Raw genomic sequence first — 15,318 nt, 5'->3', positions numbered from 1 at the left:
GATTCTGCATCCTCTTTCCACCATGTGCATCCTCACTTCACAGCCTGCATCCGCTCTTATCATGTTTCAACTCTTCTCTTCACATCTGCTTTCCATTTCCCCCACTATATTGTATACTTGCTGAATCCCCCCTCCCGACTATCTACTGATGCCAGCTACTTTGACATCAGGCACCACAAATATCTGTACTTTGCTCTTATCTCCACACCAGCTCTTCATCCGTCATTTGGGAACTCCACCATCTATATACGCTTTCCACCCTGCACTTGTACCATCCATTTGTCCTCCCTCTCTATCAATTCTCTACATCTGTGCCTCTCCTGCCAATCAGAGGTCTTTGACTCAAATGCCCAAGTTCCATATCCTCACTTCACACTGTACATTTGCAGTTCCAATCTGCTTTATCTATTTTACACATACCACTTCTGCTTAGAAGATCCACTCTGCATTCCTTTTAAATCCTTTACATCTGCTTCCTAACAGTTGACTTTAAGCCCTATTCATTGCCTCTCCAGGCTTTCCATAGGATCTCCATCTTTTATACCACTCTCTGCATAACTACTGTAGATAACCCTATTCGCTTGCATGCTACCAACTACATCACCTGAGACTTTCAACATCTTGAAAATGACAAAGGTGGGTAGGACTGGCCCAGGAAACATTTACCCCATTGGCTAAGGGCATGCCCAGGAGTCATTCCCAGTGCCATGCATAAATGTGGCATCTCGAGGCACCCTCTTCATAACACTCCCAGACCTGAGGAAGATAAGAAGAGGACTAAAACTGCTTTCCCTGCCCTGTGAAAAGCAACGAAGGAGTGGATCTGCTCTCTCTTCTACCCAGGACAAAGAAATTGACTGTAAGGCTGACATGTTCAAGTGACATCGACACAACAAGCTACAAGAGGCTTTTTCCTGCAACTGCCAAGCTGACCAGTTTGCCTGGTACTGTGTAAGTCTCCAACTGCCTCCCATTAGGTCCCGGGGAGCTTTAGACATACTCCTGTAGTGGATTCAGATTAAAGGAGTAAGTCAGAAGGTATAATCTTTGCCCAGGACGAACCTGGTTGGTGTTCTAACCAATGCTTCATAGTGGCCATCCTCAAATTGCACTTAAGTCGGGATCTACTGTGACCATTGACTGTCATGTGAGCTTTGAGCTTCTTCTTGTGCTATTCCTACTTAGACATTTTTAAAAATGTATGTGTCTGGTTCCCTTATTGGCTTTTTCATTTTGTTTACTAAATTTTACTCGGTTTTTATAATTCAGTTTGTGTTTTTTTATTGTTTTCCATTTCAGCTTTATTACTGTTTTGGGATTGCAAAAACAAAATACACATTGTGCATAGTTGACCTTGTCTGCTCTGTCATACCTGCAAGTAGATGACGCTCTGGTTAATTTAGTGACTTTAAGGGTTCAGCCTGACAAGGGCTGTAATTGTTCTTTGAGGTGGGTAGTCACTGACCCCAAATAATCCAATGTATTAACATTCATAAACTCTATTCATAGTTACCCCACTAAGCATCTCTGAGCACATTTTCTTATCTTAAACCCTGTCTAGATTATCATTCACACTTTACCCCAGACACTTGCAATTAAAACCAAGTCTTAAGTAAAGATCACATAAAGAATTATACCATTTAAATGCTGCATTTAAAACGCTTCACAGCGTAGCTCACTGTCAGGTACTTGCACAGCACTCTCACTGCTTACTCATCACCCATAGTACTTAACCCTTACTCACATGCAATACGTATTCACCTACACCCACTTCTGTGACATGCTTGCCACTCACAACACTACCTGAAAGACCACTCTTATCACCACTTGCTAAGAGGTACTTACAGTACCACTCCCTGACACTCTCAACCAACAGACAACCGCCAATGCTACTTATTCATTCAATCCGTTTACTACAACACAACATTCACACTAAACACCCACAACCACTCGCTACACCTCCATTTTCTTCAGTCGCTCAGTCTGTAACCTTAACAGTGCATCAATGCTCGCATCGCACAGTTACTGAGTATCTCTCTCAATGTCTGAATACCACTAATTCACACCAGTCTCTAGCACCCACTGATGAGATACCCACTGACCACTCTTCAGTGATTCACATTCTTTTAATCTGACCACTCAAATCTCACACTTTCACCTACCATTCTCTTTTCCCTACTCATGCTATCCACTTAAAGACACTCACAATTATTTTCACATATCTTACTACACCCCATAAACTCATTTAACCCCAGAAACCTGTAAGTCAGTTTACCATTCTCTAATCCATAGCTATTCACAACAAAACTCAGATCTGTTACCCCACTCAGACTGAGAATATTAACTACTGGCAGAATTCAGAAGTCATTTGACATCTGCTAGCAATGCTTACACACACCCTTTCACTCTTGGCTCCTCAGTGTTCTCCCACTGTAATCACCACTTACCTATCACTGGTCACAGTCAGCCAACAAGAACTAAAAGAGGGGATGGGTATTAAGATTGAGATAAGTATGCTACAGATATTTAGTTCTCTCTGGCCCCTGTAAAGACATTGTTTTAAGTGCAAAAAGCCATGCTGTTTATGCAGTAAGTGAAATTCCATACATTTAACATGATTATTTCAGTTTAGAGTAAAGTGATGTGACTTCCTTTAGAAATGCAGTGATACTATTTCACTTCACTGAAAGCTGCTGCTAATTATGCACCTTTAAATGGGGCTGACATTTCAAACCATACATAAAGCATATTATTCCCCAATGAAATCTGCATACACTTGGTGGAATTGTAAGTTTACAACAACAGTATGTCAGGTTGGTTTCTGACATGCACTAATTGAGGCCTTGTATGTGTATGTATAACAGTACACTTCAGTTGGAGAGAAACATAACACTGACAATTACTTAAAGCAATCATCTTGGATTCTCTTAGAAGTAGAAAAGAACATCTCCAGAAGTCCTCACAGAGTCACCTTGAAGAAATGAAACCACACCCTGAAGTACTCATGAATTTATTCTGTAGTAATACAAATACACCCTGAAGTAGTCATGAAGTCATCATGAAGTAATCTGCTCCGGTCCCCTAGTTGTCATGGAATCATCATTAAGTAATCTGCTCCCATCCCCTAGTTGTCATGGAGTCATTGTAAAGTAATCTGCTTTCATCCCAGAGTTGTCAAGGAGTCATTGTGAAGTAATCTGGTGTCATCCCCTTGTTGTCATGGAGTCATCATTAAGTAATTTGCTCTCATCCCCTAGTTGTCATGGAGTCATTGTGAAGTAATCTGCTTTCATCCCTGAGTTGTGAAGGAGTCATCGTGAAGTAATCTACTGTCATCCCCTAGTTGTCATGCAGTCATCCTGTAGTAGTTAAAAAGAATCATACATTTTCTAAGGGAGTAATCACAGCATCTTCCTGGAGTAGTTTTTGTGATGACTCTTGAGTCATCTCATTTAACTATTTCGCCCTATACACATACTTCAGGATGGCTTGGGATGACTTCACCAGATGATTACAGGAATAGCCCAGCTGAAGTCATTCAGAATGACTCTAGGAAGATCTTCCTTTTTGACTCGGGTAGGTGCAAATAAGGTGCAAGCAGAATATTGTGCAATATTACCATGTATAAGGCGTGGTATCATCAAAAAATGGCAACACCTCACAACCGTTTTTAAAACAAGGGTGGCCAATGACGTTTAAGTAAATTTGGGCCTACATGTGCTATTTCACACAGGTAACTAAGTATTCAACGGTCAATGTTAAAATGTTAACCTCTTACCTACGGAGGTGACGCAGAAGGTTTCCTGTGGTGCGCACTGCTCAACGTCCTCGCAGTCTCTGTCGTTTACCGCCGCCATGCACGAGTAGCACCGCAAGGAGAGAGCTGCAAAAACAAACACAATTTTTTTAAATGTAATTTGCTTCTCATAAGAACTCACTTGCCATAGGCAAGCGATGGAACACTTCCATACTGATGACCATTATGTCCTCAATACAAACATGGAGCTTGCTCCTAGGAATTAAGAAGTGCACATTTTGGCACCTCATCGATGACGTGTCCACAAATTTGTGAAGTCTCTAGGAAGGTACTTCATGAGCTCAAGGAGCCGTGTTTACTTTTCTACCAGGTGCAAACACAGACTACATCATTTTACATCAAATTTGACAATTCTTTGCGTAAAAGCTTCAAAATCAGCCATAAAATGACAATGACCTGACTTCCTATCTGCACTCCTTGCTCTGAGGTTGCCAGACTTGGGAAGTGAAGTAGAGTTTAGTTTTCTAAAGTAGGAAGGTGTCCAAAAAGTCAAATCAATTATTATCAATTTCTGTTATCAGTAACATATGTGTGCTCAAGGAGAGCTTCATTTCTCATATATTGTTGCCAGAATTTGCCACTATGTAAGTCCAAGTACTTTTTAAGTCTTTAATATATAGGGATAAAACATTCTAAGTAGGATGCCACACATGCATGCACATACGAGGCAGCCATCTTAGAATGATTTTTATTTTACTGGAAGTAAAATCATTTCAATATGTGTGCCTCTGGAGTGTGTCATTGGAGAGACATATCAGCTTTCCAAATGCTTGTTGCATGTGGGGGTTTCATTGTTACACTGTGTTCATATCTATTTTTTAGCAGGTCAGGTTTTAGGGTCAAGCCGGCGAGTGCATGCACTAGCGCATGCGTCTCGCTTGCAAGACACTGTTGTGTATAGTAAAGGGCTTGGAGCCCGCCTGTCACTCACCATTTGTTGGCTTGAGTGGCACTTTTCTTTACAGCCTCATAATTCGTCCACTTCAGGCCTGACATCATTTCCGTTCCTCTCCTTGGCGCAGGGACCAAGCACTGATTGATTCAACTTAATCAGTGCCCGTCTGCTGCTTCCAACATGATCAAGGTAGTATTTTGTTCTCTTTAACTTTTAGTGCCCTGCAAATAGAAGGCTTGAGACTGGCACCGGGGCATAACAAAGGGTCCCATAGCCCCCATGGTGCAGGAAGCCCCTGAGCTCCAGGAGGCCCCCTCAGCACAGTAGTCTGTGCATGGGCAGCAGGCCCCTAACGGGGTCCAGGGGAAGGGGCCCCCCACAGGTACTTTCCAGGCAGACCACTTTAAGTTTCGTTATGCCACTGAACTGGCAAAAACATGCCGAGCAGGACATACAAAATTGCAGCTTTCATTTTTTATAACTAACATTCTTTTATTTTGCCAAGTCATCTTTTCTCACTATTCCCTCATGTTTTATTTTGTTTTTGCTTGTGAGCGCTCTTCTCAAAAGATTGTCATGTTCGAAATATTGCAATGCAACGTTGTTTCTTTATTATGTGTAATTTATGAAATTATTCTTTAACACATAATCGTTCATTCCACCCAAATCCACCCCATTTTACCCCACACCAATCCACCCCACTCCAGAACACTCACCCCAATCCAGTCCAACCCATCCCACTTCAATCCTCCCAACCAGCTCCAATATAATCTTCCCCACTCCAATTCGCCCCACTCTAATCCAAAACAATCTGCACCACTCCAAAACAATCTGTCCCACTCCAATTCAAAACATTCTGCCCCACTCTCATCCAAAACAATATGCCCCACTCCAATCCCAAACAATATGGCCTACTCCCATCTACACCACTCCAACCTGCCCCACTTTAGTCCAAAACAATCTGCCCCACTCCATTCTGCACCACTCCAGTCCACCTACCTCCAATCTGCCCCACTCCAATCCAAGACAATCTGTCCCACTCAAATCCACACACTCCAATATGCCCCACTCCAGTCCAAAGCAATCTGCCATTATTGCAGTCTGCCCACTCCAATCCAAAGCAATCTGTCCCACTCCAATCTGCCTCACTCCAGTCTGCCCCATTCCAATCCAAAACTATCTGCCCCACTCCATTCCAAAATAATCCGCCCACTTCAATCCAAAATAACCTGTCCCACTCCAATCCATTTTAGTCTGCCCCACTTTAATTCAAAACAACCCACCCCACTCCAACCTGCACCACTTCACCCTGCCTCACTCTAGTCCCAAACAGCCCACTCTAATCCAAAACAATCGGCCCACTCTGATCCAATCCACCTCACCTCACCCCAATCCAATCCACCCCACTCAAACCCAATTCACTCCAATCCAATTCACTACAATCCTCCCCAATACTATTCAGTCCACCCCACACCAATCCAATCCACCCCACTCTATTAAAATCCACCACAATCCAGCCCAGTCCAATCTATCCCACTCCAATCCAATACAGCTCATCTCACCCCAATCAACCCTACTACAGTCCATTCCACCCCAGTCCACTCCAATCCACTCACTCAGTCCAATCCACTCCACTCCATTCCACCCCACCCTATTCCACTCCAATTCATCCCACCCCAATCCAACCCACCTTACTCCAATCTAATACACTCCAATCAAAGCTACCCTGCTCCAGTCCATCCCACCACACTCTAATCAAAACCACCCTTCTACAATCCAATCCAATCCATTCCAGTCCAGTCCAATCCACCCCACTCCAGCCCAATCCACTAAATCCAATCCACCCCACTCCAGTCCATCCCATCCCATTCCAAGCCATCCTACTCCAATCCAACCCTCCCTACTCTAGTCCAACCCATCCTACTTCAATCCATCTCACTCCAATCCAGTCCACTCACACCACCCCAGTCCACCCGACTCCAATACAATCCACATTAATCCACCCTACTCCAGTCCAATCCACCCCACTCCAAACCGCCTTAATCTACCCCACTTCAATACAATCCACCTCCTCTCCAATCGATCCACCCCACCCCACACCAATCCAGTCCACCCCACACCAATACAATCCACCAACCCCAATACAATCCAGCCCATTCCAATCCAATCTACCCCACTCCAGTCCAATCCATCACAGTTCACACCACCCCACTTCAGTCCACCCCACTCCAGGCCAATTCCCCTACAATCCACTCCACTTCAATTCACCGCACCCCATTCCAATCAACCCCAACCCAATCCACCCCACCCCACCCCAATCCAATATACCCCACTCAATCCAATCTACCCAACCCCACTCTAATCCACCCCAGTCAATCCAATCCACCCACTCAATCCAATCCACACCACTTCAATCCACTCTACACAATCCCAGTCTGATACACTGATTCACCCCAATCCAGTCCACCCCACTCCAATCCGATTCACCCCAATCCAGTTCACCCCACTCCAATCCACCTCACTCCAGTCCACCCCAATCCAATTCACCTCACCTCAATGCAATCCACTGCAGCCCAATTCACCCCACCCCCACCTCCAATCCAACCCACCCCAATCTAATGTACCACATCCCAATCCAGCCCACCCCTCCAGTCTGCCTCACCCCATTTCAATCCAGTCCACTCCACCCCAATCCACCCTACTCTACCCTAATTAAGCTCACCCCATCACAGTTCAGTTCACCACACTCTAATCCAATCCTGCCAGCCTACCCCACTCCAATCCACTCCATTCTAATCTACCCCTACCCAATCCTATCCACCCTACCCCATCCCAGTTCAGTCCACCCCACCCCAATCTAATCCTTCCACCCCACTGCACTCCAATCCACCCCATCTTAATGCAATCCACTCCAATCCAATCAACCTCAATCCATTCTAACACACCCCACCCCACTACAATCCACCCCACTCCAGTCCAATCCACCCCATTCCAATCTACTCCATTCACTCCAATCCACCACACTCTACTTCAGTCCATCCACTCTATCGCAATCCAATCACCCCACTCCTATCCATCCAGCCTGCCCCACTCCAATCCATCCAGCCCATGCTACTCAAACCCACTCCACCCCACCCCACCTAACTCCAATTCAATCCACTCCAATCCACTCCAATCCAATCCACTCCACCCCACTCCAATCCAATCCAATCCACTCCACCCCACTCCAATACACCCCTGTAGGAAGCTGGGTTCTGATTCCTGTACCACTCCAGCTTTTGCCTGGTTTTTAAATGCAACTTGGACTGAAGTGCACTGGGCTCCTGCTAACAAGGTCCCCAGTGTCAGTGTTCCTTCCCAAAACCAAGACACCTGGTCACTTGATCCCCAAGTGACCAGGGCCTTTGGCCCGCTATAAGTCCCTAGTAAATGGTACCCCTTATAACTAGGGCATGGGTACTGAAGAGGGCATCTCAGAGCTGCAGCACATCTTGTGCCACTCCTAGGGACCCAGCACCAACCTTATGCAGACTGCCATGCAGGCTGCGTGACAAGCTGCTCCCAAAGTTGATATGTGTGCCATGCCCCCTAAACCACTGCTTGTAATATCTGTAAGTCACCCCTACAGCAGGCCTTCAGCCCTAAGGCACAGCACATTACATTACAAGTGAGGGCATATATGCATGAGTGAATATGCCGCTATTTTGTCTTTGTCGATTCTTAGACATAGTAAGTTTGCAGGGAAGCCATTTTAAATACATGGGCTGGACACTGGTTCAATATAAGTTCCCCAGCAACATGATGGCTTCTCTGAACCTAGGGATGGTTGGTATCAAACATCTTGTACTAATAAACCCTCACTGATTCCAGTGATTAATTTATTAATACATGCACCCAGAGGGCACCTTAGAGGTGTCTCCTGAAAAACATACCAGCTACTGGTGAGCTCTCAGACTGGTTCTGGCCAGCCTGCCACCAACAGACATTAATCTGACCTTCCAGGGTGCAAGACTCTGATCTCACGAGATCAGAAACAAAAGACTGTCCGTGCTGGGGTGTTACCCACCCCTCCCAACAGGATGACCTGCATTCCAACGCAGGAGCTTCAAAGAAGCACACTGCTATTGGTATGCAGAGCTGGCCTTCCTCAGAGGAAGATGCCAACCCCACTGATGCACGGCCCATGTGGCACCTGGAGTGGCTGGAATCTTAGCTATGCAGGAAGCGTGTGACACTTCCAGACTGGAAACACTCCTAGGGTGACCAGCCTGAAGTGGACACGACATAGGAAATTCTGCCATCTTGCGTGTGGTGGAATTTAGGATCTTTGGAAAGGGTGATGTCCACTCCCCACAGGAAGTGGACATCTAGGGGGTGTAGTGACTCCAAGGGTAAGTAGTGCATTAGGTACTACCCTTCACTACCCTTAATGCCCCCTAAATTGAGTATTTAGGGAGCCCCCTGATACCAGACTCTCAGATCTTCGCTGGACACAAAAGAAGGAGTGGACAAGAAGCCTGCTGAACCCGAGAAACCAAGGAGAATGACTGACTTGGTGCTAACACTGTCGGCTTGTCTGCTGTACCCAACCTTCCAGGAGCAACTGACCTGTCTGGTTGCCAGTTGCCAGAGGAACTTCCTTGGAGTAGAGGAGCCACTCTCCAGCATCCCCAGGCACCCAAGACAGACCTGAGAGGACAGGGACTACCGGAAACCCAATGCCGGACTGCACCACTGCACACAAGCTGCCCAGCCTGTGTTGAAGTGGGCCAAAGGTGTCAGCGCGGTCCTTAGGCTTTCCAGAAAAGAAAGCCACCCTGCGCTTGCCCACTATTGGCCTCAGATTGGCATCTGAAGACCCCCTGCAACCGCGAGTGACAAGGAGACAAAGATCCAATGCCCTAGTACACCTCTGCACCCGTCCGCTGTGTACCCCGGAGAAGAGAGCCTAAGGTGTCCCCACTTCTCCACACCTCATGAGACTTGAGCCCACTTGTTGGCTTGGTCGGACTGGACCCCCAGTCCACGCCTGCAGAGTGTTTCTATGGGCCACCCTGCAACCGCAAGGAACTCTAGTACTGGACCCAATGCCAGAAGACACCCCTGCACCTACACCCTACAGCCTGAGGAGGAGTAGACTTATGGTGTCCCCATGTGCCCCTGGACCTCAAAGGTCGAGCCCCTCTGTGGGTTCGCCTGAACTGTCCTTCAAGTCCATCCCTGCAGCAGCTTTATTACCGGACCGATCCACATAGACCTTAATGGGACACCCGAACACACCTCTGCATCGGGACGCACCAGAACTTTCATAGGTGGCCTGTTAGTGTGGCCTTGAACCTTGCCCCAAACTCACCTTAAGTCCCAGAGATTGGTCCCATAAGTAGTTGTACTCTACCTGGTTTGCCGTCTGTGTTTTCCTCCATAGGATTGCAGTGCAGCTTCCTGCAAAAACAATACACTGTAAACTTCTAAAAAAATCTAAAAACTAATAACTCGAAATGTACTCACCTGACTCCGGTGATCTTGGTATCAAAGATTACATAAAATTATGTGTTATTTTTATAAATTGGTTTCAGATTTCTTTATTGAGTGTGTGTCTCACTTACTGCATGAGTGTGTGCGCTAGCCTCTGATATGCCTAAATGCTCGACCACACTACTCAAAAGGAGAGCATTTGGGATGTCATTTGTGCCCCTGTGATACCTTTGGGGATTGTTTGGGCTCTTTGCACACTGTACCTCATTTTGGTCCACTATCTAAAGAGCCAGCTTCCTACAACCTCAATCCATTGACCCCACTCGAGTACTATCCAGCCTACTTCAGTCCAGTCCACCCCATTCCGATCCAGTGAATCCACCCCACTCTAATCCATTTCACCCCACTCCAGTCTAATCTAATCCACCCCACTCCAATCCAATCCACCCCATCCCAGCCATATCTCTGCAGTCAGAACCACTCACCCCAATCCAATCTAATCCACCACACTTGAATCCAACCCAGGCCCATCAACCTCATCCCATTTCAATCCACCCCACTTTAATCCAATCCACCCCACATCAGTCCACCCCACTCCACTCAATCCACCCCGTTCAACACCAATTCAATCTACCCCACTCTTCCCCAGTTCAATACACCCCACTACCTCAATCCACTCCGACTCACTTCACCGTATTCCACCCCACTCCACTCTAAAACACTCTCTGCCACTGAAACACTGAACTCTAGTGCACTCAACACTGACATTCTGCTTCTCCTACTCCACTTTATGACATTTCAACAAATCCGCTCTGTGACACTGTACTCACCCACCCCACTCTGACACTCCCGGTCACTCACTTTTAGCCATGCTGAACAGCAGTTACAGAGGTATACAACATGGCAACACACGCTGCCAAAGCCAATTCCTCTTATATAGCCGAGACCTATTGGCTTTTCCAATGCTTGATTGGCTTGGCATGTGCGACCCAATCACCTTGACTACAAGGCACTATGGTGGTCATTCTGACCCTGGCGGTCTTTGACCGCCAGGGCGGAGGACCGCGGGAGCACCGCCGACAGGCCGGCGGTGCTCCAATGGGGATTCCGACCGCGGCGGTAAAGCCGCGGTCGGACCGGCACCACTGGCGGGGTCCCGCCAGTGTACCGCGGCCCCATTGAATCCTCCGCGGCGGCGCAGCTTGCTGCACCGCCGCGGGGATTCCGACCCCCCCTACCGCCATCCAGATCCCGGCGGTCGGACCGCCGAGATCCGGATGGCGGTAGGGGGGGTCGCGGGGCCCCTGGGGGCCCCTGCAGTGCCCATGCCACTGGCATGGGCATTGCAAGGGCCCCCGTAAGAGGGCCCCTACATGTATTTCACTGTCTGCTGCGCAGACAGTGAAATACGCGACGGGTGCAACTGCACCCGTCGCACAGCTTCCACTCCGCCGGCTCGATTCCGAGCCGGCTTCATCGTGGAAGCCTCTTTCCCGCTGGGCTGGCTGGCGGTCTGAAGGCGACCGCCCGCCAGCCCAGCGGGAAAGTCAGAATTACCGCCGCGGTCTTTCGACCGCGGAACGGTAACCTGACGGCGGGACTTTGGCGGGCGGCCTCCGCCGCCCGCCAAGGTCAGAATGAGGGCCTATCTATCCTTCCGCCATCTCTGTTTCTGATCTGCTTCTCTGCAACCCTCCATCTTCAATGTTTCATCATACACTTCTCAGCTGCGTCATTACATGGTCCTTGATTCTTGTGCAGTTCAGCTGTGAGCAGATCAGACCCCAAGAATGTTCGCTCACACACTAAACCAGTCTGTTTTCCCAATTAACGTTTCCGAAAAGGTGGCAGCCTTTCTGACAATTGTAATTTTCAACAACAGACTTATTTGTGCAGTTCAGTAAATACCTCAAACATTCACAAATCTGACAATAATTTCCCAGCATATCGTTACGTTGTCTGAGTGGTCGCTCTATGATCACCGGGTGAATATTGATTATTTCCTGCACATATCGGTAAAATCAGCTGTGTGGATTTTTTCCAGGGGTAAAATGCTTGAAAAATTTTTTAAATACCGGAACAAACAGATTTCGGTGAAATAAACACCAACATACGCATGTTATGCCAGATTTATGAGGGCGCAAACCCAGAACAGGCGTTAATTATCGTAGGTAATCAGTTCTGGACATCGATTGCAAGTTGCATGTCTGACATTTTGTGGCACATTCTCAAAAGACAACCGTCAATTAAGTTTAGAAAGACTTAATTGTGAGAATAATTTTTTATATATATATATATATATATATATATATATATACATTTGTTTCGAAGTACAGATATAAAGTACACAATAGTTATCATACAGAAATTGTATAGGTAGCTAATAATGATTGAGTGCAAGGATATGTAATAAATGGAAAAAAGGCAAACCTTATGGGAAATTAGGAGGTGAAATTTACCCCAGTGCCTTTACACCTACATTCGGAGAACATTTACAAAGTTTTGTAATTCTCCAGCAATCCCCAGAGTCCCTCTGGGAAGCTACCAGAGCACCAGCTTTCCAGGTGTGCCCACCAGCAAATGAATAGCAAAAGTGCATTGGCATATGCTTTTTTCACAGTGGAAATATTTTAATTGTGGAGAAATCTCTTTTCCCGGACCCCCGCCAATTTTACTCCTGTTTAGCGGTGAGAGGTGAACTCTGCTCGTCGAGTTTGCTGAGTTTTTACCACTCCATGCTCCGCTTATAACGCGGAGTTCCGAATTGACTTTTTTCCTCGTTCACGCTCAACAACGTTACGTTAGCCGGTGTGAGTGAGAAAAATCCTACTCCAGGCCACCTCCCAGCGAGTTTTCTCAACGCGGGCAGTCACAGATGGTTGCTACCGCTCACTTTGAGAAACCTTCCATTTGCGTTGAGGAAGATGCCGTTCGAGTAGAAAATCTACTCAAGCTGCAGAAAAGAAGCAGCTCCCTCTTGCACTGCGGGTGGTGCAGTTCACGCTGTTTTTTCAGCATGGGACAAACACCCAGCACTAAATATCAGTGCGACCTAACGCACTCCGCCGCTTGCGGAACTCTGCGTAGCATGGCAGAGTTTTTTGGTCACTTCACAGAGTAACTCAGACCTACTCCTGTTCCCTCCCCATTCCTGCACTATAAGGGATTTTACTCTTGCTTTTGACAGGAGCAAATCTCAGATTGTATCCATTGTGGACTGGCCAAGAAAATCTTTGTGAATAACAACAAACTCACAGGTTTGTGAAGGCTCACCGGCTATGCATGGTATTAATGTCCTGGAACGCCCGCTCTCCATCCCTGGGAGAATATTTAGTCCAAAGCAACATTGCACTATACAAGTGTAATGTTCAGTGTGAGTAAATCATTTTTAAGTGTACATTCAGACTGTGCTAATTCTAAGCTTGCATTAACAGATATACCATGCAATTAGTGCTCCGAAGTTGAACATAGGTTGAAACTGCTTTACGAATGTGGAACTATAGAATGGCAGGAAACCACATATGATGTTAAAGAGGAGTGGAAATGCAGGAACATAATTTATTCATTATATGACAAGCCAGGCTAGACTCAATAAGAGCTGGTAGGACTGTATCCTACAAACTAACAGAACAGTTTGTAACAGCACAGGTAATTGAAAAACAGACAAACTTTCAAAGAAAACAATGTAACAGGAACACGTGGCAGTAAAAAAGTATTAGACATTAAGCAATTTTTCTAAATGGTATGAGTGGTGAACAAGAGCAAACACTAAAAGGAAGATTTTGCCGACCTCTGATTATAAATACATCTGAGAGAGTCCTTATGAACAGTGATTAATTTGAGCCGGGGGTTTCCGGCGCGGGGCACTAGCATTTATTTTTGAGGACCGGCACTTATTTTTCTGCCTCAAGCATTTACTGCGAGCAAAATACACATGGGAACGACAGAGGAAGAGAAAAACGAAAAAGCATCACAAATGGATACAGCAGAAAGCTGCAAGAGTGAGCTGAAGGGACAGAGAGTGACTGTGAATAGATTCAAGATGCCCGAGATGGCTTCAGGATTACGCTGCCTCAGTATTCCTTGCTGGCACATTTAAATGCGGCAGCCGCGTGTTTCAGAGGAGAGTTTTGGGCACCTGTACGTTTTTATTTACAAGTTAAGCACTGCTTATGAACCACCGAAGCTCGCCTTTAGCAAAGCTGGCTCTGTAAGGCATCTTCTCGGATTTCAGGCTGAAACTCCAGTTTACCATTTACAAATGGTCTCTGCTGGACTGATAAGTCTGCATATGGCAGAGATCAGACTAGATATTCCCTGCAGAGCAAAAACATGGGTCTCCTAATGTTTAAATAAAGATACATATGAAATCCATAAGGGGCCTCTACCAGTTACACATTGCATCTAACATTCATATATTTCCAATAAAGGCTCAGTGAATAACTATAAAACATTTCCTGTAACTTGAATTTATTTTTTTCTTGTCTCTTTACATGATATTTCCCGCAGGAGACAAGCAGTTTACTACAGTTCCCCAGAAAAAACACCCTCTTTGCTAATTGACACATGCGGGTTTAGGCTCACGAGCGCTCATATCTCAGTAGCACATTTCCTTAGAATTTCAGAAAGATAAATTCTCACTATGTCTACACTTAGGAGTTTAGTAAGAAGTTTAAGGGTTTTACCACGCAAAGGATGGTGTAGAGTGTGATGAGGCAATGAACAAACACTCTAAACACGTAAACCCAGGCGTTGTTTCGTATGGTAATCTGGCACATCCCAGAATGCAATACCGAGTACCTACCACATTCAAGGATGAAGCCTTTGCATTGGCGGCGAGAGTGCCCATCTTACCTGGCCCCACAAACAGTGAAGCGGCCAGAAGAGCGATCAAAACAGTCTTCATGTCTTCGGTTTGATCTGAGAGGGCTCAAATGGTGGCTCTGACAGTGGAAGGGTATTTATACAATTAAAGTAACCACGCCTTAACTATGTTTTGCGAAGGATGCAGCTGGACAAAACAACAGGTGGGAGTTCTATGTGCAGGTGGGGGGAACAGGTGAATCACTTTAGGATTTATACACAAAAAGCTATTCACTGGTGGTTCTACCTGCCCTTTGCCTCGCATGCG

The 15,318-nt window shown here is 46.2% G+C and overlaps 1 protein-coding gene across 1 annotated transcript in view; it reads right to left on the bottom strand.

The window, feature by feature from the left end:
• The window catches only part of LOC138274650 (prostate stem cell antigen-like), a 46,860-nt gene extending 31,700 nt beyond the window's left edge, over positions 1 to 15,160 (bottom strand). The window contains exons 1-2 of the mRNA XM_069219013.1: positions 15,042 to 15,160; positions 3,779 to 3,883 (exon numbers count right to left, since the gene is read on the bottom strand). Coding sequence (XP_069075114.1) covers positions 3,779 to 3,883; positions 15,042 to 15,093 — 157 coding nt within the window. The 5' untranslated portion in view covers positions 15,094 to 15,160. The remainder of the gene's footprint in view (positions 1 to 3,778; positions 3,884 to 15,041) is intronic.
• Positions 15,161 to 15,318: the final 158 nt, after the last annotated feature.

The sequence above is a fragment of the Pleurodeles waltl genome, chromosome 2_2 (assembly GCF_031143425.1).
Source record: "Pleurodeles waltl isolate 20211129_DDA chromosome 2_2, aPleWal1.hap1.20221129, whole genome shotgun sequence".
Taxonomy (NCBI): Eukaryota; Metazoa; Chordata; class Amphibia; order Caudata; family Salamandridae; genus Pleurodeles; species Pleurodeles waltl.
The sequence above is the reverse complement of the archived record's forward strand: the minus strand, read 5'-3'. Positions and strand labels throughout refer to the sequence as shown.